Here is a 27,606-nt window from a genome sequence, read left to right on the forward strand (position 1 = left end):
CTCTATGTTGAACACAACTGAGAGGAAGCATGGTGGGTGACAAGGACACAGAATGTACTCAGGGTTGGGGATTTCAATATCTATGACCAAGAGTGATTCAGCTGCAGTACCATTGACCAAATTGGTTAAGTCATAAAGGACACAGCTGTTAAACTGTTCTACAACAGGTGGTGAGGAACCAACAAAAGGGAAAAACATACTTAATATCATCCTCAGCAATCTGTTTGCTACAGAGGCATCTGTCCATGACAGTATTGATAAGAATGATCACCAGAGTCCTTTTGAGACATAAGTCCCATTTTCAATTTGAGAATACCTTACATTGTGTTGCATAGCACTATCACAATCTTAAATGTGATATGCTGAGAACAAATCTAGCAATTAAACACTGAACATACATGAGGCATTGTAGCCATCAACAGCAGAAGAATTATACTCCAACACAACCTCAAGGCCTGGTATATCTCCCACTCCACGATTACCATAAAATCTGGCTCACTGAAGAGGAAATGCCAGGAGCAGCACCATTCAAACCTAAAATGTTAGATGTCAGCAAAACAGAACTACTTGCATAAAAATAGCAAGTGATAACACGGCTGAATGACTGAACAGACAACAAATCAGATCCAAACTCAGCAGTCCTCCCAAAACCTCTGTGCATGAACGGTGGTGGACAATTAAACAATTCATTAGGGGAAAAGGCTCTATAAATCTCTTCATCATCAATAATGGGGCAGTTAAGTCTAAAGCATTTGCAACTATCTTCAGTGAAATGTGCCAAGAGCCTGTTCCATCTCGGTCTCATAGAACATAGAAAAATACAGCGCAGTACAGGCCCTTTGGCCCTCGATGTTGCGCCGATCCAAGCCCACCTAACCTACACTAGCCCACTATCCTCCATATGCCTATCCAATGCCCGTTTAAATGCCCATAAAGAGGGAGAGTTCACCACTGCTACTGGCAGGGCATTCCATGAACTCACGACTTGCTGAGTAAAGAATCTACCCCTAACATCTGTCCTATACCTACCACCCCTTAATTTAAAGCTATGCCCCCTCGTAATAGCTGACTCCTCCAGATGTGCCCAGTATCACATATGCCAATCTTTAGCCAGTTAGATTCATTCCACATGATGTCAAGAAATGGCTGAAGGAACTGGATATTGCAAAATCTATGGACCTTGACAACATTTCAAAACAGTACTGAAATCAAATGCTCCAGAACCTGCCACGCCATTGCTGAGTAGTTCCAATATACAGTCAGTTCTGCTATAAAACAGTAGTTCCATTCTCGTGTAATCCCGTGTTATAAGAAAATTGTGTTATAGCAGCACCATTTAATCTACTGAGGCTGGAATCATGTTACAGCCAACAGACTTTTTAAAAGTTCATGCTTTAGAAACAGTTACAGTCAATTGCATTACAGCAATTCGCTTTAACGAAACACACATTATAGCAGAATGACCTGTAGCTACAACACTGACATCTACCCGACAACATGAAAAATTGTCCAGGTATGTCCCATATATCAAAAGCAGTACAAATCCAAACCAGTTAATTACCACCCCATCAGTCTACTCCCAACTATCAGTAAAGTGATGGAAAGTGCCATCATCAGTGCTACCAAGCAGCAGAGTTTCAGACTTGGTTCCACCAGGGCCACTCAGCTCCTGATCTCATTACAGCCTTAGTTTAAACAAGGACAAAAATGCAGAATTCCAGAGGTAAAGTGAGAGTGACTACCCTTGACAGCAAAGTTGCATTTGACTAAATGTAGAATCAAAGTGCACTAGCAACCTGAGTCTAAGGGAATCAGAGGGAGAACTCCCTATAATCAGAGACAAACTTGACAAGATATAACTGAAGGTCAGTAATCTCAGTCCCAGGACATCTTTGCAGGGGTTCCTCGAGTCCAACCATCTTCAGCTACTTCATCAATGATCTTACCTCCACCATAATGACTGGTAATATTGACATTGAGATTTGAGATTCTTGGCTTTGCAGAACAATTACATCTCTTTTATTCATTTTCTTTCAGCAGTGGCTCATTGGCTTTGAGTACTTCAAGCAAGAATCCTTCTGTTATCGTGTTTTCTTTTGACTGGCTTACTGGATAGTCGCCTCCCAGCACTTGAAGTGAGAGAGTTTGTTTTCCCTTTTCATTACCTGTGTTGGTGTTTTTAATATCAACTCTGAATGTCACAGCGCACAAGTCAACTAAGAGGACTAAAACATATTCTAGTGTTACCGTGGTTTCTAATCCATTTTTCTAGAAGGCCAGAACACTAATATTCTACAAGAGGTGGTATTCTGTAGATTGGAGGAGATAGTCAGCCCCTTATTATCTCTTCCTGTTACATTTCTCTCTCTGTTGAAAGTTTCCACTGACACTCTACAGATGTGAAATTCCACGGATCTCTCACACAACTTCAGACATCAATGGAATTTACATCTGTCAACTTTTTGATGGAAGCAGGTTTCCTTAAAAAAATGGAGTTAATTGTTTACAACATCCATAGTATTTTGGGGCTCCGCTCTATCATCATGACACCATCATATGGGAATCAGGAAAGATGATTTAAAGTTTCATCAAAGAAAAAAAGATATTAAGACCATCTTAAAAGAGAAGTGAGAGATGTGGAGTCACAGAGATGTTTAGGCAAAGAATTGAGACCTTAGAGCTAAAGCAGCAGAAAGCAGGATTGCCAGGGTTGCAGGAATTAAAATCAGGAATGCAAAGAGGACCAGAATTGTAGATATGCAGATATCTTGATTGCATTTGGGGTTGGAGGGGGCCAGAGACTCAGGAAAGGTAGATGAGATGGGTGGATATGAAAACAAATATTTACTGGATGGGGCTCCAATGAAGGTCAATGAGCATGTTCGAATATCATTAGGGAGACAATGGATGCAGGCAATAGTTTTAATATATTAACATGAGGGTGACAATCTATCAACATGAATATCAATCTTCCACCTTCAATGTGACAATCCACCTGCATCAATGTGAGCACAGATTTACGTAGGGTGCAACATAGGAGTCAAGCCACTGTTCCACAGGAATAATCAAGTCTCAAAGTAACAAAAGCATGGATGAGGTTTCAGTAGCAGATGAGCTGAGGGAAGATCAATGTCAAGAAATGTTATAGAAGTGGAAGCAGGTAGCTCAGTAATGGAGTGATATGTGCTTAAAAACTCAAACCCAGTTGCAACACAAAGGTTGGTCGTGGCCTCAGTCAGGTTATGATAGTTACCAAGGATGGAAACCATGGTCAGGAAAGGACTTTACCTTGGGGTGCCAAACACACCTTCCCTAGTATTTAGCTGGAGGAAATTTTTGTTCACCCAATATTGGATGTCAGACAAGCACTGTGACAAATCAGAGAGAGCTAGGGAGCTGAGGGTGAGACCGAGCGGAGTGTTTTCAGATAACACGTGAACCTGGTGTTTTGCTTTCTGATAATAGCTAGGGAAACCATCCATTGCGTTTCTGAGCCTCTCCTTAGTTTCTGCTACCTTCAGTTGTGCAGCAGCTTCTTCGGTGACGAAAGAAAGGGAAGCAATAAGCAAGGGAAATCACAAAATAGCGTCTTGACAAAGGTCAATGCGAGCAATGGCCACCTAAAAACTCATTGCCACTTTCAAAAGACTGATCGTGCTGTTTAGAAGAAGCTACATTGCTTTTTGACAGCTGGTGCTCAATTTAACATCCACAAGATGTTTTGAGATTAAACAATTTTTTTGTGTGTTGATATGAAGGCTATGTGAAGGATGCTCACCACTTTGTACCCCTCCCAATGCTACTGGTGTACACGCCACTGCTCTGCATTTGGAAACTAACGGAAACTCGAAGCGGAAACGAAGCATATCCGCCACAACAGAACTGAACATTAGCCTCAAAGGGTCTGTGGAACAATTCTACAGATATGGAAGACATCGTGAAAGAAGGTCCGCTTTGTATGCAGCAACATAAGTTCAGGAAGGTATCTTAATTTGTTTCCGTACCTGAGAATAATATCCAACACTATTCTCCCCCTCTCGGATATCGACAAACGGAGAGTTTGATCACGTACTTTAAAACTAAGCTCACATGTCGGGAATTATATTTAATGAGTCGTTCATTGTATATAGATCTGCTAACAAGAGGGACACTACTAGGAATACATGTTTAGATTTAAAGGCATCTATGGTGTTATTTCATTTTGATTCTTGTGTTTATTATTGACAACCTACAGAGTGATTTATTTTCAACAAGACGGTTTTGTAAAATCGGCGCGTGCTTTGAACAATTGTAAGTCCATTTGTTAAATAAAAACTGAAAGAACTCCGGATGCTGTAAATCAGAAACAAAACCAGAAATTGCTGGAAAAGTTTCGGGAAGGTCTGGCAGCATCTGTGGACAGAAATCAATGTTAACGGTTCGGGTCAAGTGACCCTTCCTTAAGACTCATCCTCAGAACTAAATCTATTTGCGTTGTTTGTAACTGAGCTGTAGACAGCGATTGTCAAAAAAAAAACCGACCTGTCATACCTTGGGAAGGCAGATGAAGTTCACCTTTTCGTTTTGTGTAGAGTTTTGTCAATTTGATCTGGGATCATGGTGTGTAGCCAACACAAGGCAGTAGTACATCTGTGTGCAAGTACCAGCGACCATTCAAACATACACCAGTAATCATTTTACAAGGTCATTCAGTAATTTCTTGTTATTGTGAATGGCGAACAGTACTGGATGCTGTGCACTGTTTTAACATTCTCAAGTGTTTGACCTGTTTGTGCGCCTAATTCCACCTTCCCAGTAATTCTAATGTGGGTCTTTTCTATTCCCCTCAGAAATGGAAGAGGGTCTGGCTAATCCTCTACTCCCAGAGCAACCAGTCTGTCGCTCGCCTCGAGTACTTTGAGTTCAAAGAGGGCTCCAGTTTATCCGAGAAGCAGATCACAAAAAGGATAGACAAAAAGGTCATTCGCATTAGTGACTGTATCCGAATATCTGAGGTTGTTTCAGAAAACTGGTCAAAGGATTCAAGCGCCTTTACAGTAGAAACAACTTCGAAACTGTACACATTTTTAACGGAAAAGACAGACTGCAAAGAATGGATCCAGAAACTCACAGAAACTGCTTTTCAGGTGAGTAAAGTTGAATATGAAACTTACTAAGTTGCATGGCATGTCATCATGATAGAAAGATGGCCAACATTAGAGGTAAGAAATAATAAAATGATTAACTATGCTTGTATACCTTCTCAGATGATTAATCATTTAGTACAATATAGAGGAAGTTCCACAATAGACATCTTATTCTGAAGTATAACCACACTTTACCGCCAGCTCTTTGTATTTCTTTGGCATTAGGATTTAGAATTCTAGTCTTCAGACCATTCATAACTAAAACTAAAAACCTCTTGATAACATTCAATGTTTTGGTCTCGATTGCTTTCTGTGACAGATAATTCCATAGCCTCATCACTGTCTGGGTGAAGCAATTCTTAAAATTAGATTAGATGACATTACAGTGTGGAAACAGGCCCTTCGGCCCACACCGACTCGCCGAAGCGCAACCCACCCATACCCACACCCTGACATTTACCCCTCACCTAACACTACGGGCAATTTAGCATGGTCAATTCACCTAACCTGCACATCTTTGTGACTGTGGGAGGAAACCGGAGCACCTGGAGGAAACCCACGCAGACATGGGGAGAATGTGCAAACTCCACACAGAGAGTCGCCTGAGGCGGGAATTGAACCCGGGTCTCTGGCGCTGTGAGGCAGCAGTGCTAACCATTGTGTCACTGATCCAGTTGTATAATCATCATGGGACCACCATGGAAATTAGGTATATCCCATTCATAAAGCTAGTGATGGCTGAATCCTACTGAACTGATCATAAAAGACCCATTCATCTTTTTCTCATCTAGTTGCTGACTGAAAATAAAATATCAATTTGTTTTTATTTTACAAGGCAAATCAAATCTTATTGTACAATAGTGTTATTGGATCAGTTACTTTACACATCGACTAAAATTGAAAAAAATTATAATAAAGAATGCAACAGGTACAGCTGGCTGTAGGTTAAGATTAAATAGATGCTTCAGTTTTCCATTTTTCAGGACTTCAGCGAGTTTGAAAATAAGATAAAAGGAAACAAGGTGTATTGGAGTTCCAAGTTGTCCACTACTGTAGCTATCTCTTGGCTAGTCACATTCTCTTCTTGATTAAAGGTAGTCTACCCCACCTTAATATATCCTAAACACTTGTTGGACGTAGGCCACTGTAACATGGAACCTATTAACTTGTCTGAAGCTCTGAAATAATCAAGCACTCAGAGCCTTCACTGGTAATCCACCAGAAATCCTCATTTCTTTGGGTAGTATGTTGTGAAAGACTCAGTGTTGGAAATAAACTAACTTTATAGAATTTTTCTGACTCAAAGAAGGAACTTCAAATTAGGTTTGGGTCAGGTGGGCAAGGATGCTAAACAAATCCTGGATCAGCAGCATGAAGTTTGGGCAATTTGAGTTTCTGGGCCAAACCCACTGAACAGCTCAAAGTGTTGTCTGTTGGTGAGAAGGAAGGGTGTTGTTATGCCTCATTGGGGCAGTGCACTGGAAATTAAGCCTTGCTCTTTCCGGAGTCATCACAAAAGTTAAAGTTATAAAAAACATGCAGAGTTCCCCAATTTACCTGACCTTCAGATCCAGGTTGATATAAAGCATTGGCCAACTTTCTATAGTGAAACAATTATTATTTTTTACAAGTAATTGGATTATAGCCACAGGTAAATAGATATAAACCATTGGCGTATAACAATAGTAATCAAACCTCCAATCCCCGATAAACTCCCTTTTCACATAAACACGAATAGACATAGTAAAATAAGTTATGAACAGAGAGCAAAAACTGGAAAGAAATTTCCATAGTCATTGTTTCCAGATTTGTTGCTGAGTTGATTCTTATGACTGTTCTGCTGGCTAGCATGTTGCTTCAGTCATCTTTCTCCCAATGTTTCACTGGTAAAGGGCACAAGGAGGACAATTCACATATAAAAGTGGCTTATCAGTTAAAAGTCACAATTTACAACAAATGTTGCAGAAAAGATAAAGCTAGTTCACTTCAGTGTTACAATGAGTTTTGATTGCAGAGAACAGAGACACCATTCCTGAGCTGAGGAAGAACTGAACATCTCTCTGTAACTTGTTCCAGTTCCAAGCTGTTCAATTATCTGAGAACCAATCGCACATTTATTGGAAACAAAAAGATCTCTGTCATTCGTAGACCAGTCAACTCTTGTTACCAGCAAAAGATACATCTGTACACCCCAAAGATTCCAAATCATCTGCAACTCAATCTTCAATTATTACCTCTGGCCTTTTACCTGCACTTGACCTGTCCATTGAGAACTGTTGATGTGACATTGATTACTTTGATTTCTTTGTCTCCTTCACCTATTTGAACCTATATCCCTCTGAACTGACAATACTTTGAGATCCAATCCTGACTTTGTCATCAAACCTGCCGACAAGTGTGGTGCTGTTATTGTCTGCCTTACTGACCTTTACATTGTAGAAGCTGAGCGCTGACTCTTCAACACCTCCTCCTATCTGCCCTTAGACCACAGTGCCATGATTGAACATGAAGCTATTGTGTTCACAAGTGTCACCAACTTTATCTCACCTCGTATCTTCCCCGACAGCCTTTCAACCCTAATGCTGCACAGCCCACTTCTACCTTCTCCCCAAAATCCACAAATAGTATTGCCTGAGCAGACCCATTGTTACTGCCCATTCCTACCTCACAGGAATCTATTTCCCTCCTACCTCAACTTAATTTTTTTTCTTTGACACGAGGTGGCACGGTGATGCAGTGGTTAGCAGTGATGCCTCACAGCGCCATGGACTCGGGTTTGATTCCAGCCTCGGATGACTCTCTGTGTGGAGTTTGCACATTCTCCCTGTGTCTGCGTGGGTTTCCTCCGGTGCTCTATTTTCCTCCCACACTCCAAAGATGTGCAGGTTAGGTGAATTGGCCATGCAAAATAGCCCATTGTGTTCAAGGATGTGCAGGTTAGGTGCATTAGTCAGGGGTGAATATAGGGTAATGGGTTTGGGTGGGAGGGTCAGTGTGGACTTGTTGGGCCGAAGGACCTGTTTACACACTGTAGGGTTTCTAAGATTCACTTATTCAGTCCCTCCCTGATTAGATTGCCTGACACTTATTGTTAAAGTGTCCAGTTTGCGGACGCCAGCCCCCTTCTCTTTACCATGGACATGCAATCCCTTTACACATCCATCCCCCATCAGGATGGCTGCAGAGCTTTCCACTTCTTGCTGGAAAGAAGACCTGAACCATTCCTATCCACCACCACCCTCCTCCGTCTGGCTGAGCTCATTCTCGCTTTGAATGTGTTCTCCTTGAACTCCTCTCACTTCCTGTGGGTCAATGGGGTGTCTATGGGTACCCACATGGGACCCAGTTATGTCTGTCTCTTTGTGGGGTACATGGAATACTCGTTGATCCAGTCCTATTTGGGCCGCAGTCACAATTCTTTTTCTGGTGCATCCATGACATAATTGGCAGCTTCCCTCTTTTGACCAGAATTGGAAAAAACTATCAATTTCCCTTCCAATTTCCACTCTGCTGTCACCTTTATTTGACCCAGTGCTATTTCTGGAATGTTATTAGGGCCCGCAACATTCACAGTATCTCATGCCTGCTTCAGATTTTTAGGGAAATCTGAACATTTCATGTGTAAGACTATTCTGGACTCACAAGAAAAATATGCAAGCTTCCTTAAATGGCTTCTTCTTGTCCCTTTCTGATATTCTTTTTCCATGATATTCGCCTGGAGAGAAAACTGTGGTCCCTTCTTGGTCGGAGTTAAACCTGCAATCAGGGCACAATCAGAGGCATCAGACATCAAGTTGGATTTCCAAAAAGGCTCTGCAAACTTAAGTTGGGGCTTGTAATACTTTTTCAAAAAGTGGATAAGTCACAGGGACACTTTAATACTCACCTGTCCACTGGATGGATTAGATTAGGAGTGAGCTAAAGTCACCATCAATTTACTTTGACCATCATTCACAGTTTGCACTTAACTGCACCAAGGACATCTATGTCTTTCATGTTTTCCATAACAAGCATGCAACAAGACATACTGACTATACTGAATTTATGTTGGAATATTCTAACCCCAAAAAAGCTTAAACTCAATGGGGAATGTATTGGGAAGGCACAGTGGCTCAGTGGTTGGCACTGTAGCCTCACAACACCAGGGACCCAGGTTCTATTCCATCTTTGGGTGATTGTCTGTGTGGAGTTTGCACATTCTCCCTGCATAGGCTTCCTCCTGGTACTCTGGTTTCTTCTCTCAATATAACAATGTGCAGCCTAAGTGGATTGGTCATGCTAAATTGCCCATATTTCCCATAGTGTGCAGGTTAGGCAGATTAGCCATGGTAATACAGGGATGTGTGGGCTGCTGTTAAGAGGAGAAAATGAGGTCTGCAGATGCTGGAGATCAGAGATGGAAATGTGTTGCTGGAGAAGCGCAGCAGGTCAGGCAGCATCTAGGGAACAGGAGAATCGACGTTTCGGGCATTAGCCCTTCTTCAGGAATGAGGAAAGTTTGTCCAGCAGGCTAAGATAAAAGATAGGGAGGAGGGGCAATGTGGAGTTGATCGGCCAAATGGTCTGCTTCCACACTGTAGGGATTCTATGACTTGTACTAATCCATTATGAAACTTCTTTTTATGAGTTATAGGCTTGCATCGCTGATCATGCAACACAGATTCTATGCAAAAACCAAGCACAAAGATGTGTACGATAGTTCATTGGTGCTGAGAACTCTACATATCAGATCAGTTTCAGTGTCTGTGCCAGAGTTGTCTTTGACACACGTCTGAAATTAGCTTTCGGCCAATTCCTGTGCAGATTATAAAAAAAATGTTGTGATCGATCAGAGAGCAGTAGGTGTGATTTATATGGACTTCAGTAAAGCGTTCTACAAGATTCTCCATGGGAGACTGGTGAGCAAGGTTAGATCTCACGGAATACAGGGAGAACTAGCCATTTGGATGCAGAACTGGCTCAAAGGTAGAAGACAGAGGGTGGTGGTGGAGGGTTGTTTTTCAGACTGGAGGCCTGTGACCAGTGGGGTGCCACAAGGATCGGTGCTGGGTCCTCTACTTTTTGTCATTTACATAAATGATTTGGATGCGAGCATAAGAGATACAGTTAGTAAGTTTGCAGATGACACCAAAATTGGAGGTGTAGTGGACAGCAAAGAAGGCTACCTCAGATTACAACAGGATCTTGACCAGATGGGCCAATGGGCTGAGAAATGGCAGATGGAGTTTAATTCAGATAAATGCGAGGTGCTGCATTTTGGGAAAGCAAATCTTAGCAGGACTTATACACTTAATGGTAAGGTCCTAGGGAATGTTGCTGAACAAAGAGACCTTAGACTGCAGGTTCATAGCTCCTTGAAAGTGGAGTCGCAGGTAGATAGGATAGTGAAGAAGGCGTTTTGTATGCTTTCCTTTATTGGTCAGAGTATTGCGTATAGGAGTTGGGAGGTCATGTTGCGGCTGTACAGGACATTGGTTAGGCCACTGTTGGAATATTGCATGCAATCCTGGTCTCCTTCCTATCGGAAAGATGTTGTGAAACTTGAAAGGGTTCAGAAATGTTTTACAAGGATGTTGCCAGGGTTGGAGGATTTGAGCTATAGGGAGAGGCTGAACAGGCTGGGGCTATTTTCCCTGGAGCATCGGAGGCTGAGGGGTGACCTTATAGAGGTTTACAAAATTATGAGGGGCATGGATAGGGTAAATGGGCAAAGTCTTTTCCCTGGGGTCAGGGGAGTCCAGAACTAGAGGGCATAGGTTTAGGGTGAGAGGGGAAAGATTTAAAAGAGACCTAAGGGGCAACTTTTTCACACAGAAAGTGGTACATTTATGGAATGAGCTGCCAGAGGAAGTGATGGAGGCTGGTACAATTGCAACATTTAAAAGGCATTTGGGTGGGTATATGAATAGGAAGGATTTGGAGGGATATGGGCCGGGTGCTGGCAGGTGGGACTAGATTGGGCTGGGATATCTGGTCGGCATGGATGGGTTGGACTGAAGGATCTGTTTCCGTGCTGTACATCTCTATGACTCTATGACTGAGGAGAATTACAAAAGTGCTGCTAGGACTGGAGAACTTTAGCAATGATAAAAATAATTGGAATGGGTTTTGTTCTTTGGAGCAGAGGAAGCAGAGGAGACTTAATAAAGATGCCTCAAACTTTGAGGGGCCTAGATAGATGCACATATAAGAAGGACTTATTTCTGTTTGCAGCAAACTCAATTACCAGGGATTATACATTTAAGTTGAAGAGGGGTAATTTTTTTTCTGATACAGATGGTGTTGAGGATCTGGAATTTAGTGCCTAGACGTTTGATAGAGGTAGAAATCCTCATTACATTTATAAACATTTTGGTGATGCATATAAGTGTCATAATCTACAGCGTTGTGGATGAAGAGTTTGAAAGTGGCAAAAGTTAATAAACTTTTCAGCTATTATAGGCACAACAGTCTGCATAAAATCCTTCTTCACTACAACATTTCTATGCTTCCTGTCATGGGATTCAATGTGAAAAGGGTCATGATGTTATTCAGTTATCTGGGGATGGTCTGTGATACCCACATGCCATGAATAATGTTTTAAAAATTTGGAGAGCAGCAGATCATTATGAAATAGGAAGTAGTGGAAAACAAAATCTACTGCTCTATCCCAGAAGGAAAAAGCAGTAAAACTTCCAAATGGTGCATACTGGTCTGACTTGTTTTGAATATCTCAGAACAGTGTTCCTCTACAATCAGTGCATCCATTTCCAAATATTAAATTGTTTTACTGGTTTCTCCCTCTGCATCAGTAACATCACCAACATACAGTAACAAATATTTCCTGTATTTGAAGAAATGAAACAACCAAATACACCTGATTGGGATCTCCAGTACAAGACTCAGTTTATAGTGTTTCTTTGTCACCTTACTTCTTATTTTTGCTTTCAGTTTACTTCTCCTTTCTCTGAAAGATGCTAGGGTCAATTTATAGTTTGTAAGCTTCTAAAAGATGTCAGTCCCCACAGATCAAGGGCAATGTCTTTCTGTCTGTTCATTTTAACAGAAAAGAAAATGGATGGAAAATAATAAGACAAGTGCCTGAAATTTCCCAAAAGTTTTTTGTATAATAATTGCTCTGCAGTAGAACCACACAAATTAAAACACAGTCCTGGTGATCTATACAAAGCCGTCAGTACTCAGTTCAATAGTGACTGAGTGAGACAATGTAGAAGCAGTACATTCCATTTATACTCATTTATGTGGAGTTTTACTTACCTAAAATATTGCAACTATAAGAATTTTAAAACATTATACAGCTAAATATTTATCTGAATGAAGCGGACATATCTTCTGTCCAAGTGTCTCAATTCAAAAGATACAAATCAAAGGCTTTGCATGTAGATACAATGAATTACAGTTTTCTATTTTGCTATACTTGATGTAAATAAACACGTAAATTATTTTCTTCTAAATATAATTGCTAATTTTATAGTTTCCATTTGTGAAATTTGCTTTTATTCAGCATCCGGGAGAGGATTCCGATACAGTGGCAATGAGAATGAAAGAAAATGAACTTTACTGTTCACATGAAGGAGGTAAAGCATGGATTCCTTCTTTTCATAATTATAAATACTTTTCATAATAGTTCACAAGTTTGGGTATCATTTTGGTTCGATGAAAATCTAGCAAGACTTGTATTTTCCAATTGAAACAAACAGTTTATCTTGTCTCTGTGCTGTCACTTAATCTCACATTATCAAACATTAAGTGTTATCTAGTTAAGTTATAATAAGATAAATGCATTCAGAATTTTCTCAGGGAAAGATGGTAGCAAAAGTCAAATTCAATCATCTTTCAGAGTGACAAATTAAGGCCAAAAAAAATCTAATTATCTTAATAGTTTACCCATTCTTAGACTTGTATATGGCCAGGGCATTGTTCATTGCTTTTATGGCAAAACAGTGCTTTAAGATTAATTCTGATTTAGATTAGATTACTTACAGCATGGAAACAGGTCTTCGGCCCAACAAGTCCACACCCACCTGCCGAAGCGCAACCTACCCAGACCCATTCCCCTACGTTTACCCCTTCACCTAACACTACGGACAATTTAGCATGGCCAATTCACATAACCTGCATGTTTTTGGATTGTGGGAGGAAACCGGAGCACCCGGAGGAAACCCACGCAGACACGGGGAGAATGTGCAAACTCCACACAGAGAGTCGCATGAGGCGGGAATTGAACCCGGGTCTCTGGTGCTGTGAGGCAACAGTGCTAACCACTGTGCCACCGTGCCGTTGATTTGAACCTAGTAAAAAAAAATACGATTGGCTAATATGGATGAATGGGATACCACAGAGGCCATTACCAAGTCATCCTTTATTTATACGTGGAATTTCCTTGACATGGATCAAGCTCAGGTCCCTCAGAGGCAGCTCTCAGGGTGAACAGGATGTCTGTTCTTATCTGTCAGCCAGGGTTCCCTGATTGAACCAGATTAACAGCCCCAACCAGGGAACTCATATTCTATGAGGTCCACCTGGATGACCTTGTTACAATCACTACAATGGATTAATCTGTAATATTATGCTGAGATATCACAACCAGATTCCTTTAGAGTCAACTTCTACACCTTGGTGGAGGTAAAAATTTCTCGGACATCAACACAGAACAAAAAGGAGTCTACTTTTTTAGAACAGGATGCTGTGACTGATAAGCAACCAACTAACAACATGGAGAAAGTGAAAGAAAAAGTATCAGCACCCTTCTGGTCAACAGTAATTGCTTGATCACAGTAAATGTTTTCTCATTGTTATCCCTATGAGGTTGGGATAAAAAAGTGGATGTCTTCTTCTACAAAGTTGATCTTAAAAATGAATACAGTCACCTTGAAATTTGTTCATAGACACATACATTTTATGGTACCTATTATTCTATTTTTGTGGTTAATGGCTTAAGTGTAGTTTAGTAAATTCATTCCAATTTCAAAAAATACATTAAAAAGTGTATATTTATAACTTCAGTACATGAATAATTGGTTTTGTTTACTAATAATATTGTGTATATCTTGTTAAGTTCAAGCATTATACTGTTGAATGTGAAATAGAATTTCATTTGAAACTTGCACAGGTTTTGTTGTTTGTAGGCTGAATAGTATAATAGTGTAATAATGTTCACTAAGAATTAAATATTATTGAATGGATCAGAAACAAGGGTACGTAACAGGTTTATTTTAAATGGGTCAACAGTCCATTAATGTAATAGAGAGAGAAATCTTGGGTGAATGTGTTAAGTATTTGGATAAGAATGTTTCATAGTCTCGTGTTAAGGTGAAGCCTTTCATTTTAATAAAACAAATTCAAACCCCTGTTGTGAGGATACCCAAGCTTTCAGAGTTGCATTTTGGCCTTATTTTAATGAAGCAAGGTTGAGGTAGACGTAATGAGTAGTCTGCTTCAAAACTAATAAAGTAAACAGTTTATGAGGCCTTGGGTTTTTTTTTCTGAAGTCAGAACAGTAGAAGCAGCCTGAATGGGTAGGGTCAAGCTCCCACAGAATCAGGGTTTTTAGTTTTAGTTTTTCAGTAGTAGTTTCTGCTGGGATCTTGAAGCGGGATGTGGAAATTATTTTTCCTCTCTCTGTTACAGTTAAAAGCTGGAGTTCTCTTCCTGCTGTTAGAATTGCATGTGCTATAACCTATTTTACTGAATTTGTTTTTCCAAGAGTATGTTTACAGGATGATTCTATATTAAGACATTTAATTAGCAATAGCTAATATCATTTTGTGAAGCATTACAACAAAGTTACAGATAAGCTAATTCTTTTATTTTTAGTTTGTCCATATTCTAATTACAGTATGTGAATAAAGTATGTTTTGTTTCGAGCCTGGTAGTTTGACCAATCGAATGCATCCAGAACACAACTTACACTTACACTTACATTTAAAATAAGAAAATGTCAGGGTTTAGACTATCTTTTTAATATATTTGAGGGTTCATAAGAATGTCTATACTGTGATAAAGATTATGAAAAATTGCTTGATTGTACAGAATTGATTGTACATTGCTAAAGGGAAAGAAGTTGAAACTTTTAGTCTTGCAGTCAACAAGCTATATAAGAAATAGACAGGAATAAAGGGATATAATTTTATACAGCATGAGAAAGGGTGCTGATTAATTGGATCATCACTGGCATGGAGGTAGAGTGAGAACATTTACCTGTCAATCTTAATTCAGGTAGATGCTAATCTCTCACCGTACTGCTATGGAAAGATTGACTGTCTCCATGTCCCCTTTTTGAAAAAAAATGCATCGGATGCACAAATTACTTTTGCCTACATAAAACATCATTCTTGCTGTGACTGTCAACATTGAAGGGCACATTGGTATCTTTGGCCACAGAATTTCAATTGTGCATTCAGCTTCAGTGGGTTGGGATTAGAATAGTTTGTAAGTACAGTGGGCACTCACGTCTCTTTTACTTCAAAAGATAACTATTTGTTAAACAGAACTCAACTTAACGTTTTTCAGTAATTTCAGTTATCTAGATTTCATACAACTCACACACCACGGATTACAAGCTCCTCAGATGTATGCAACTAATTCAAAAGCAACTCTTCATTAATATATTTAATTGTTTTATTCCCTTACTCCAGTCAGTCTCAGGCATCCCTTCAGACAATATTAGATGATAACAGATTCTTTTTTTTTCTTTTATATTAATCAAACTATAATAATCAAAAAACACAAACATAACATATATAATGACAACAAATTATATTCCTTACTTTAAACTTTCACTTTAAAAATACCAACAATCCTTGTGCCAATATAAAAAACAGCTTCTTAGAATTTGACGTTTTCATACCAAAACAATCAGATTGCTGACAGTAGTTATCCAACGATTTCAATTTGGAGGTCTCTCCATTCTCCACCACCTGTTTTAAAACTGCACTATCGATCCTCAGTCTCTTTCATTCACACGTTTCACTCAGCGTATGTTACCCCATAGTGACTTATTGTCCCTGTAACACTGAATGGGTATAGTTGCTGCATTCATTTTAGAATTTCTTCCAATAGTTTTGCTAAAAAAATGCCTCATCAAGTGCATAATCCTCTACTGCTAAGGTCCTTTTTAACCTACTCTTCAAATCTTTTAGCTTCCCAAGCTAAAGAGCAATATTTACCTGCCTTTCCCAGAAGAAAAGTTATAACCCTCCTGCACTTGAAAATCCATCACAGAGATTTGCATGAGACACATCAATAAAAATCAAAGTTTTATGTTGCTGGCATCTCCCAATCATGAAAATTTCAAAACACAATTTTTCACTTTTAATATTTTTAATGTTTAGTTTCCCTGAATAACAGTTTCTACCTTGGGATTTTTTTGTAGTTGTACTCAACTCTAACCCTTCAAAAACAGGCGTCTGGCCTTGTTTGGATGCCCTGCCAATTCAGTGATGCAATGAGACTTCATAATACCTTCATTTCAGTTTTGGCAGCTACGGCATTTATTTGCGAAGCCTTACTTTAACAATTAGCAAATGGGGCTAACATTTTCCAAAAAAAGGATTGCTGATGCAAATTAATACTTGATTCATTCTGTCTGATTTCCAAATCAATGTACTTAAAGGCTGCAGAATCCTGACTTCCCATTTTGAATCAAAATCAGAAATTGCTGGAGAAATTCAGCAGTTCTGGTAGCATCTGTGAAGAGAGAGCAAAATTAATGTTTCAAGTTCGTTAACCCTTCTTCAGAAGCGCGGCAGTTCTTTGTTTTATTTTCCCATTTTGAATTCTGCTTTAAGCCCATTTAAACGAATACTTTCAAATTCATTGCTCCCACCCCATTAAGAAAATCGACTACAGTCAGTTCTGCTATAACGCAGGAGTTCCATTCTCCTGCAATCCCGTGTTATAAAAATAATCATGTAATAGTTGCATCATTTAAACTAATGGGGTTAGAATTGCATTATAACCAAAAAATACAATTTAAAAGTTTGAGCTTTAGAAATGGTGTCTGCAACTCGTCAACTGTGTTATAGCGAATTCGCATTAAAATTCATGTTATAGCAGAAAGGCCTGTAAACATCTTATACAGATGCCTGAAAGCTGTTTCTTATGATGCTAGTAGGACATGGTAAGGTCTGAAGACGACCCAATTTTAATAAGACAAACCTAACTGAGAAGACCAAACTCCAGAGGCATCACTTAGGCTATTCACACACTTATTTAACTTCCAAAGTGTCCCCACTGCACTTGGTGCCTCTTTTGGAGGACGAAGAAGCAGTCCTTTCTAAAGCTGATCTCCCTGCTGAAATGCAGCTTTAATATCAGTTTGAACATTTCAAACATTTGTTGCTAACAAAGCTGAAAAAAAAATTGTTTTCCTGCGGTTGCTATATCTACCTTTAGGTCTTGATGCTCCAGTGTTTTTGGCCACTAAGACTTCCCAATTACATCGTGCTTTGATCCTGGTGGTTTAAACAATGTTTCTTGTCCCTTGTTAAATGAGGTCCTCTATCTTGCCTTCTATCTCTTTGTGGATTGCTACCACTTGATCTCCCTCTCCTATTAATAGCATGTGTGTATGTGTACATGCGTATGTGTGAAGTTATACCAACAGTTCATAGTTATTTACTTGTGGCTAGAGTCTAATTACAAGTTAAAAAAATTGTCATTGTTGTTAAATTCAGAAACCTAGTCCATGCTTTTTGTTAACCTGGGTCTAAAAGAAAGGCAAATTGGGCTATTCTGCATACTTTTAAAAACCTTTAACTTCTGTGATGACTCAGGAGTAACAGGGCTTTATTTCCAGCACATTACCTCAGTGAGAGATAAAATGTCTCAGGCTTGCTGCAGTACTACAGCAAAGTTCAGTACAAGCAGGAAGAACAGCATCTCATTTTCCACTTGGGAACTCTCCAGCCTTCTGGATTCAGTATCAAGTTTAACAATTTTAGGGCTTGAGAAATCTTCTCCCATTTCCTTACCCCAATCCTGACACACCAGATTTATTACACACAACCCATTGTTAGCCATTAATAGTCCCCATTAGCAGCTGTTCATTCTTCTGGGCTGACCGTTATCTACTCCTTTGTCTGTCCATCTGTGTTTCTCTCCGTTTGGGCTCTATCTACACCTGTCATTTACACCTTATCCCTTCCCCACCCCTCGATCTTCAGCATAAAAGCAACAACTTTTCCTAGCAACCATCAGTTCTGAAGAAGAGTCATTGGACCTGAAACATTAACTCTGATTTCTCTTCACAGTTGCTACCAGACTTACTGAGTTTTTTCAGCATTTTCTGTTTTGTTCCATGCCAAATCTGTATCATTTAGGTAAGCATTCCATCAGATGTTTTGTTTATGTGCTGTACATTTTTAATTAACTACATATCTCAACTCTCTCTTTAGACCTCTTGTACTTATAATTTTTCACATTTAAAAAGTGTTTTGTTTTAGCCTTTTTAGATTCAAGACAAGTGACCTAATATTTGATCTCATCTTTTGTTCATTCACTGCATCAATATCTCTTTCAAATTTCCATCTACACTACATACAATTCTCTGACCTTTTGTGTCATTGGCACATCTGAACATGCAATATTCAATCCCACCATGGTGGATAATTGAAACTCCAACACAGATCCTTGGAGGATATCTCTAGTCACATCCTACCAATTAAATGAATGACTGAACAATTTTATTGACATGTGCATTTTACATACAAATACAGTGGAAAGCTTTCATTTGTCACCATGATTTGGCGCCATTTTGAATAATTTAAGAATAAGGAGAAAAAAGATATAGTTTATAGAGGGATACAATACCAGTCCATTAAATCTACTCTCTGTCTTTTGGCCTTAGGCAATTTGTTAACGAGGTCCATAATTTGATATCCATACCATGAACAATTACAGTCACAGAATCATAGAGATGTACAACATGGAAACAGACCCTTTGGTCGAACTCGTCCATGCTGACCAGATATCCTAACCTAATCTAGTCCCATTTGCCAGCACTTAGCTCATGTCCCTCTAAACCCTTCCTATTCATAAACCCATCCAGGTGCCTTTTTAAAAGTTGTAATTGTACCAGCCTACACCACTTCCTCTGGCAGCTCATTCCATTTCCAGACTAAAAGACAAGTGTCACTTCATTTAAGAGTAAAAATATGAGCCGATGAAATTTCTTATTAAAGAAAGTAAGAAATAATCTTGATAATGTTTCTTGATAATGATTTGCTATGAATACAATATGAAATTGAATATTATCAAATTTTTAGTCTTTTGTTTCCATCAAAAATCATCAAATGCTCAGGTAGAATTCTGTTCTTGATAGTTTACTGTAGGAATATAAAATTGTTACAGTATCACTATAGACATTTATACAGGATAGATCATTCAGCCCATTATGCCTGTACATTTTGAAAGCTGAGCTTAGTTCCATATTTTTAAAATATCTGTAACCCTTGTAAATTCTTTATCATCATCTACCTCATACAACCCCTGTTTAAAATAATCCATAGGGTTAGCCTCCATAACATTTTCAGCTCAAGTGTTCCTGACTCTGACAACGCAAAGTAAAAACATGTTACTTATCTCTCATTTAGCATGGTTTTAAATCTATGCTGGCTGGTTATTGATCCCTTTCTACAGAGAATAGTTTTTCTCTGTCTCCTCTATCAGAATCTCATCAACTTGAAACCTCATCACTCGATCACCTCTTAATCTTTTTTGTACCAAGGAATAGTGTTCAATTTTCTGACCTCTTCTCTTAACTGAAGTTTCTCATCCCGAGTTGCATCCTGGTGAGCCTCCTTTTCTAAGGCCTTTGCTCCTCAACCCAGGAATGATGTAGACATTTTACTTCAGCCATACAGTTTTAGGGTTATTTATAGCAAGATGAGCTACCCATCTAACATCCAGGAAATAAAAGGGTGTAAGTTTAAAAATATAATTTTATCAAATAATATAAAGAAAATTTGCATCACGTGTGAAGTACTTCAGGCAATTGCTTGTGGAAGACCTACGCAGGCAATGCTGGTGGGGTGGCACAGAGGCTTAGTGATTAACATTGCTGCCTCACAGCACCAGGGACCCAGATTCAATTACAGCCTCAGGTGACTGTGTGGAATTTGCACTTTCTCCCTGTGTCTGTGTGGGTTTCCTCTGGGTGCCCTGTTTTCCACCCACATCCAAAGATGTGCAGGTTAGGTGAATTGACCATGCTAAATTGCCCATAGTGTTAGGTATATTAATCAGGGGGAAATGACTCTGGGTGGGTTACTCTTCGGAGGGTCAGTGTGGACTTGTTGGGCTGAAAGGCCTGTTTCCACACTGTAGGTAATCTAATCTTATTTTAAAAATGTTGTAGGAAGTATCATGCGAGATACTTGCTCTACAGGCATTTGGATTGAATGAAATGGGTATTAAAGCTAAAAAGAAGACCATGGAAGTGTTTCCCTAAAACCTTTGAAGCACTTCTTATATCTAACAAAAGTCATTCAACAATTGACTGAATTGCCTCCTTTCACGTGGTTATGTTAACCCCATAAATATGAAACTCAAATATCTAAATGCACTCAGAACTATTATACTCATGGTGATGGTTTATAATAATATTACTTGGGAAATTTGGTTCTAAAATAGTGATAAATATCATTTGGAATTCAGTTCTGTGAAAGTGACATTTTTTTAAAGGGTCAGAAACTTTTATTTTGGCATTCGGCCAAAACAGCATTTCTAAGAAACCATTTGATTAAAATTAAATGACTAGACAAGCTACTGGATGGTTTAATTGCTGAAGTAGTTACTAATTTAAGCTTTTATGATGCTGAAAAAGAAAAGTCAGAGGTCAGAAGCAGGTTTGGTTCAGAAGCAAAGATCCAAACCAGCAATTCATTCTGTTCCCAAAAGTATTCAGTGGGTTAGGTGGGTCATTTAAGGTGGCAATTACACTTTACCATTTGCACATTTTTGCTCTCTGCACCATAGTATTCATATTAGTGCCAATATCATATTCTGGGTCTGACTCATAATTATGGTGAGGACATAGATTAAAATTTTCTTTAACAGCCTTGGGGTGTAGATTTGCTTGCTGAGCTGTAGGTTTGATATCCAGATGTTTCATTACCTGGCTAGGTAACATCATCAGTGGCGACCTCCAAGTGAAGCGAAGCTGTTGTCTCCTGCTTTCTATTTATAGCTTTCGCCTGGATGGAATTCCTGGGGTTTGTGGTGATGTCATTTCCTGTTCATTTTCTGAGGGGTTAATAGATGACATCTAGATCTATGCGTTTGTTTATGGCTTTGTGGTTGGAGTGCCAGTACAACCCATGGACAAAACCAACGTCATCTACAAAATTCCATGCAAGGACTGCCACAAACACTACGTAGGACAAACAGGAAGAAAGTTAGCCACAAGGATACACGAACACCAGCTAGCTACAAAAAGACTTGACCCTCTCTCCCTCGTAGCCCTAAACACGGATGAAAAAAACCCACCATTTCGACTGGGACAACACATCTATCCTGGGACAGGCTAAGCAAAGACATGCCAGAGAATTCCTAGAGGCCTGGCACTCCAACCACAATGCCATAAACAAATGCATAGATCTAGGTGCCATCTATCAACCCCTCAGAAAACGAACAGGAAATGACATCACCACAAACCCCAGGGACCCCATCCAGGAGAAAGATATAAATAGAAAGCAGGAGACAACAGCTTTGCTTCACTTGGAGGTCACCACTGATGATGTTACCTAGCCAGGTAATGAAGTGTCTAGATATCAAACATACAGCTCAGTGAGCAAACCGACACCCTAAACCTCAAACTGAGCTGCAAACCTTCACAAACCTTGCATTAACAACCTTGGACTGAATTTGACCAAAACTTAGCTAAGTGTCAATTTCAGGGATTTCATGGGGTTTTTAACACCGTGAACTGTAGCAAGTATTATCAATACAACTCACCACTGCCCCATACTTATGCGAATAATATGTGCACCACATCCCAATGGTGCCACCTTCATGCTATTGTAGGCTCACCAATGACAGAAATACTTGTCACTGTCAGGACCTTCTGGGATTTGTACAGGCACCATATTTAAAGCATAGCTATGTTTCAGGCCAAATGCTGCCAGCCAGGAAGAGCACTTGACAGTACACACAGTGGGAGAAAAACTAAAAAAGGAAGTTTCTGAAGGCACATGGGGTGGCACATATGACACCTTATTAGAAATAAAATCTCAAAATCAAACATCAAATGCCTCTTTAAATCATCATGTGTCTGAATAACAATCACTGCAACCGAAGAATGAAGCTATAGAGGCTATCTGCCCTTAGTGTCGTACTGTGTTAGAATCCTGACTGTGGGAGGACTACTCTTTCCCAAACATTTGATGTATAGCACCATATCTTGTCATTGTTGAATGTGGGAGCATTACAAGTTGAAAACCTTTCAAACAGTTAATAAAATCAACTTCTTTGAACTTTTAAAGAAAAGCAAAGAAACAGCAAATGAGGTGAAGGTAGTCAAATTCTAAATCACCACTGTCCTGACACTGATCTCTTATCATTGAACTTCAATCTAAAATGTTGATATTGAGGATCCTGAGACACTGATCTATAAAATGATAAGAAAATGATTTCTAAAAAATTGAGATATCGAAATAGTAAAAACGTTAATTAAAAAGATTTGAATTGACATTTATCAATCTAATACACAATGGATATTTATAACTTATTGAACAAATTAATACAACCCTATCAATCTGCATCCCCTGCACCTGTGAGATTTAAAATATTGTCGAAAATATTTTTTGTGGATGTATTTCCAAAATCCCAGAAACATTTTTTCCCATTTCATGAATGTTTGATTATACCAATGCATATTAATATAAAGGACTGAATTCTATCAGAAATTGTCTGTATCAATGTTGTTGAGTTTCATGGTGGTTTTCTCTCATGAGCCTTAGTGACTTTTCCTGCAGTATCCTTCCAAACCTTCAATACCTAGGCACTGAGCCTTTATGGTGTCCCACTTGTCATATTCTGTCTTTCACCACAAATGGAAGTACTCAGAACTGTTGAGACCTCCTGGGAATCCTAGCACTGGTGCCATCTTTCAAACCTAGTTGTCCACCTGGTCAAACATGGCAGCACTGAACTACCATTTGCTATTCCTGTCTATTCCTCCAGAAATGTTGGACAGATGGAAATCAGAATCCGATTTTGTGACAGGGTCCAGGAGGTACTGACTGACTGGGAGTAGGAGGGTGTGTGGTCAGTGTCCATGGAGCATGCCCTGAGATGCTAGTGACTGGTGTCCAAGAAAGAGGGCTGGGGGAACAAGTGCTGAGCTGGAGTTACTAGGTACCCACTCGGACTTTCATTCTGGGAATTGTTGCTGTCACGTTTCTGTCAGGTAGCTGGAAACTGCAGATTAATGAGGTCAGATTAATTGATAATAAGATTTTAATATATGCTGATGCATGCAAATAGATGACTCAGAACTCACTAAGAAGAATTTTGTCTTGCTGTTCAACACTTTGGTTGGTGATTGGGACTTTGTGCTCTTGACTTGAGGAATCTATTTACATCTGATCTCACATAATTTATGAACTTTTTTGCCACTATCCATTACATTCAGTGGCTGGAAATTTAGCCCAATAATCTGAACTAATGTTATCAATAATTTGTAACATATGACAAAAAAGCTTATAAATGCCATTTGTTTTGAAAGCATCTGTAACATTATAAACCTGATTTAAACCTAGAGTGGGATCTGAGTGTGTAGGGAAATGCCAACGCACTCATCACCCAGCCCCACCCTAGACTGACTTGAGAATCATGAGACCCAGAATAATTATAACTCCTGGGCTTCCTTTGCTTGACATCAACTGTACACCAGAAACAAAAAAATGGTCAGCCAACAGTCAGTAGTGAAATTTCCATTAATAGCAGTAGGTTTCTTGAATATTCAATATGTAACGTTCAACCTAAGTATTCTGAATTAGTTCAACATGATTTTAACTACAACATTAATCAGCAATCCACAAACTAACAGCCACACATCAAATTGACTTTGGTGCAGCATGCCAGACGGAGAGCAAGTTTTTCCAAAGATTTAAAGGTATGCCAGCAATGCCTGCAAAACATATTATGAGCCTAGCAGGGAAATTTTTAAGTTTGTTCTGTTTGTCTTAGCCATTACTAATATTCGTGACACCTGAAGGTAGGGAACATTAATTATATTTTTTATGAGTGCTAATGTTGAGCCCAATTGGCACTGGTAAGGCAGCCATTGTCAGCTTACCAATCAGGCATTGATTATTTTCAAAGTTGGCATGATACCAAATCTTTTCAGTGTTGCCATCCTGTAAAGGTCCCTATATTATAGATATAGGGGTCTCCTGAATATCTAATGCTCTCTAATCAACTGACTGCTCTATATTCTATCAGAAATATCTAGTTATATTCCAACAGGTTTATTTGAAACCGCAAGCTTTCAGAGCTCTAACTCCTTCCTCAGGCAGCTTGCAGTTTCAAATAAACCTGTTGGACTATAACCCGATGTGGTGTGATTTTTGACTTTGCTCACCCTAGTTCAACACCAACACCAAAAAATATTGAGACTTTCAGAAATCCAGAACATATTTGGGAGATTTCAGGACCACTACTAAGTCAGGTACCATTTCAGAATTCTATCCAACCAATAAAGAAATATGAATAGAAGATTCAAATGGACAATCTAAATGTATGCATATGTGTGCGTGTATATATACATATGATTTCTCCATCTAAGTATATACCTGTGTGTGCACATAATGTGTCCTAGTCCCACAGAATGAAGCTCTGATGCTCGCTCATGACAAGTGTTGTACAGGGGGTGCACGCAATTTGGTGTTTAGTATCTATATCACTATTTTATTAGGGAACAATTTTTGGTATTTGTTCAACTGTTCGTTCTTACTCTATTACCTTGGCATGCTGCTGAAATTTATTAAGTAATTCTTATGGGAAATAAATCCCATCTTTTCATCTTTTTGCTATTCATTGGATTTTTCATAAACTTATCTCCTGTGAACAGCAAGGGCTTCCTGTTTAAGGGTGTTTGGGTCAAAAGGGTTAATACTAAGAAGTGTCAAAACATCACCCACTTAGTTGATGGGGGAATAGCTTCGAATCTCAAAGCAGGAAGGCCTATTATCCGGGTCTTCCTTATTATCTCTTTAAAGATGCCTACCATATTAATATATTTGCATATAGTTTCTATCAAGAAACTATATGCAAATAGAAGGAATCCTAGAAGGGTTTGAACAATGTGTGATAGAACACAATGTTTGACAAAATTGGGCGACAACTGCAGTGAGCCCCATCTCATGATCGAGATCATCGTGCTCCATCTTTCATGCTACTCACAAGCAGCTTGGTGAATTTTTTGTGAGGCAGTGGCAAGATTCCAACTGACAGTCATTACTGCTTGTTAATCATATTGATAATGCTACAATTTGCCTCATCAATAATCAGAGTCCCACCTTACCAAACTTGCCAGGTAAGTTAGACATCAGGAAAACCCAACAAAGAAATCAAGCAAGCACTTGATGGATTCAGCTCACTGCTTGCTCCAAACAACTTCCATGTCGGAAACTGGGCACTGAGATCTAAGGGCATGGCCTCCATGGGCACTAGCCACGCAAACCTCACATCTACCGACATTAACATCTGACCTGTGTCAGCCTCTAAGGACCCTCATGGTACATCACCGATCCACTTACAGATCATTTTTAGACTTCAGTGGTACACTTTGATCTACACCAGCAACAATCATTGTAATGCTGTAGCAAAGACACGATACTCTCAGAGAGATGCATCCGGCTCATGTACTGGGTGAGGCTGCCTCTTTGGAATCTTCAGTCATTGTCATAGCTATCACTAATTCCGAGTCTTCATGTACGTTCAGAGCATTTCTGCTGTGGATTGCTTTGCTTTGCCTTGCCCTTTCACCCCTCAGCCAGAAATACCAGATTCATATTGCTGCTGTCTTGCAGTGACATTTAGTATGGACACAAAGCCAGGAAGTTTGTCATAGTTGCTGCTTCCATCAAAACAAGGCCTTCTCTCAACAGGTTGTGGCACAGTAAGTAAAGGGCAACCTCCAATATCAGTCGAGCACCTGCTTGGGCTGCTCTGAGTCAAGAAGCGGTCCTCAAAAGGGTGAGGAGCTGAATACCAGGGAACATATCACTATCCTGATCCTATTGTGGGCTGTTTTCCTGATGGGATGAGAGAGGAGTAGGTATTATGGGAGATTAATGGAGTAGCACAGCAGTTACTGTTGGTGCGAGTGGGGAAATGTTCAGATTGAGTGAATAGGCATTGCAGAATTCATGCAGGTTAGTGGTGCTGGGGATTGTGTGGGTAAGAGCAACTGGGAAAGGTGCTGCAGGAAACAATAAGAGGGGTAGAGGATGAACATTGGTGGGAGGTCAGCACACTAGTATGGTATTGTAGTATGAAGTATTGGAGAGAAGATGGGGGTACTCATGCTGGTGGGGTGGAGGTAACTTTTCTCTACCAAGCTACACCAAACAGACTCTGTAAATTCCCAGTAGAAAAGAGGCTGGTGGCAGCAAATTGAGCAGCCAGCTGATACAACATGATGAGCAATAACGAGGATACATCTCACAACCAGAACTTGTGCATGGAACTTTTTAATCTGAGGAGACTGCACAGCCAGTACCTGGCTGACCAGGAACCTCTTCAACTCTTACTGTCTGATGTAGGCTGTGGATTGATTTGTTGATTGATAATCAATTTTTTGGCCATGTTAGAGAGTACCTTCCATTGACATAAAGGCCTGAGGTAGACCAGGAACCCAATGCTGTTGACCCACCTATAGGAAAGGTATCTCTATGTTTCTGAAGAAAATAGTAACAATTCTAAATCTCTACCTTATTTATTACAGCAGTTGATGATTGCAATGGCTTCCTATTATTTTGTTCTCAAGGTTTTAAATGTAGACCATTCATGTGTGAAGATACAAAGAGAGGAAGTTCTTTAAAATAAGTTTGGCCCATGGATAAACTGGGGATAAGCATTTGCAAGAATTTTGGACATCAAAAGATGACTCTTGCATCTTTAAGTACAAATAGACCAAATGTTTATCAAATTTTTAAAAGTACTTGAATATATCATTATAATGGGTATTATAGCACACTGAATAATAAAGCCTTTATCAGAATGTAATGAGGTCAGCTAGCTGGACATCATAGAATATGAGTTCACTGATTGGGTTTGTTAATCTGGTCCAAACACGGAGTCCTAGCTGACATATAAAAAAGGTGTGTCCCTGCACACACATGACATAGATGCTGGGGTAAAATAAGCACTACTGCTGTCAGGCAGTAGCATTGGGAAAAAAAGGGTGAGTGTCAGAGATACTGGCACTCTGGTAGCTGACTCTAAACGAGGCAGTACTATAATCAAGGACTGT

At 39.5% G+C, this 27,606-nt stretch overlaps 1 protein-coding gene and 1 long non-coding RNA gene across 2 annotated transcripts in view; one reads left to right on the forward strand and one right to left on the reverse strand.

The window, feature by feature from the left end:
- Window positions 1–3,808: 3,808 nt before the first annotated feature.
- Window positions 3,809–27,606, forward strand: part of LOC122561219 (uncharacterized) — a 54,562-nt gene continuing 30,764 nt past the window's right edge. The window contains exons 1-3 of the mRNA XM_043712815.2: window positions 3,809–3,982; window positions 4,830–5,126; window positions 12,631–12,703. Coding sequence (XP_043568750.1) covers window positions 3,926–3,982; window positions 4,830–5,126; window positions 12,631–12,703 — 427 coding nt within the window. The 5' untranslated portion in view covers window positions 3,809–3,925. The remainder of the gene's footprint in view (window positions 3,983–4,829; window positions 5,127–12,630; window positions 12,704–27,606) is intronic.
- LOC148145955 (uncharacterized) lies at window positions 6,612–17,612 on the reverse strand. The gene is made up of 3 exons (XR_015760920.1): window positions 17,517–17,612; window positions 8,769–8,882; window positions 6,612–7,009 (listed from the first exon to the last, which is right to left on the reverse strand). It is a non-coding gene; the product is annotated as an uncharacterized LOC148145955 (long non-coding RNA).

This window comes from Chiloscyllium plagiosum, unplaced genomic scaffold (assembly GCF_037043375.1).
Source record: "Chiloscyllium plagiosum isolate Xiang-an unplaced genomic scaffold, Cpla_swu_hap1 HiC_scaffold_22, whole genome shotgun sequence".
Classification (NCBI taxonomy): domain Eukaryota; kingdom Metazoa; phylum Chordata; class Chondrichthyes; order Orectolobiformes; family Hemiscylliidae; genus Chiloscyllium; species Chiloscyllium plagiosum.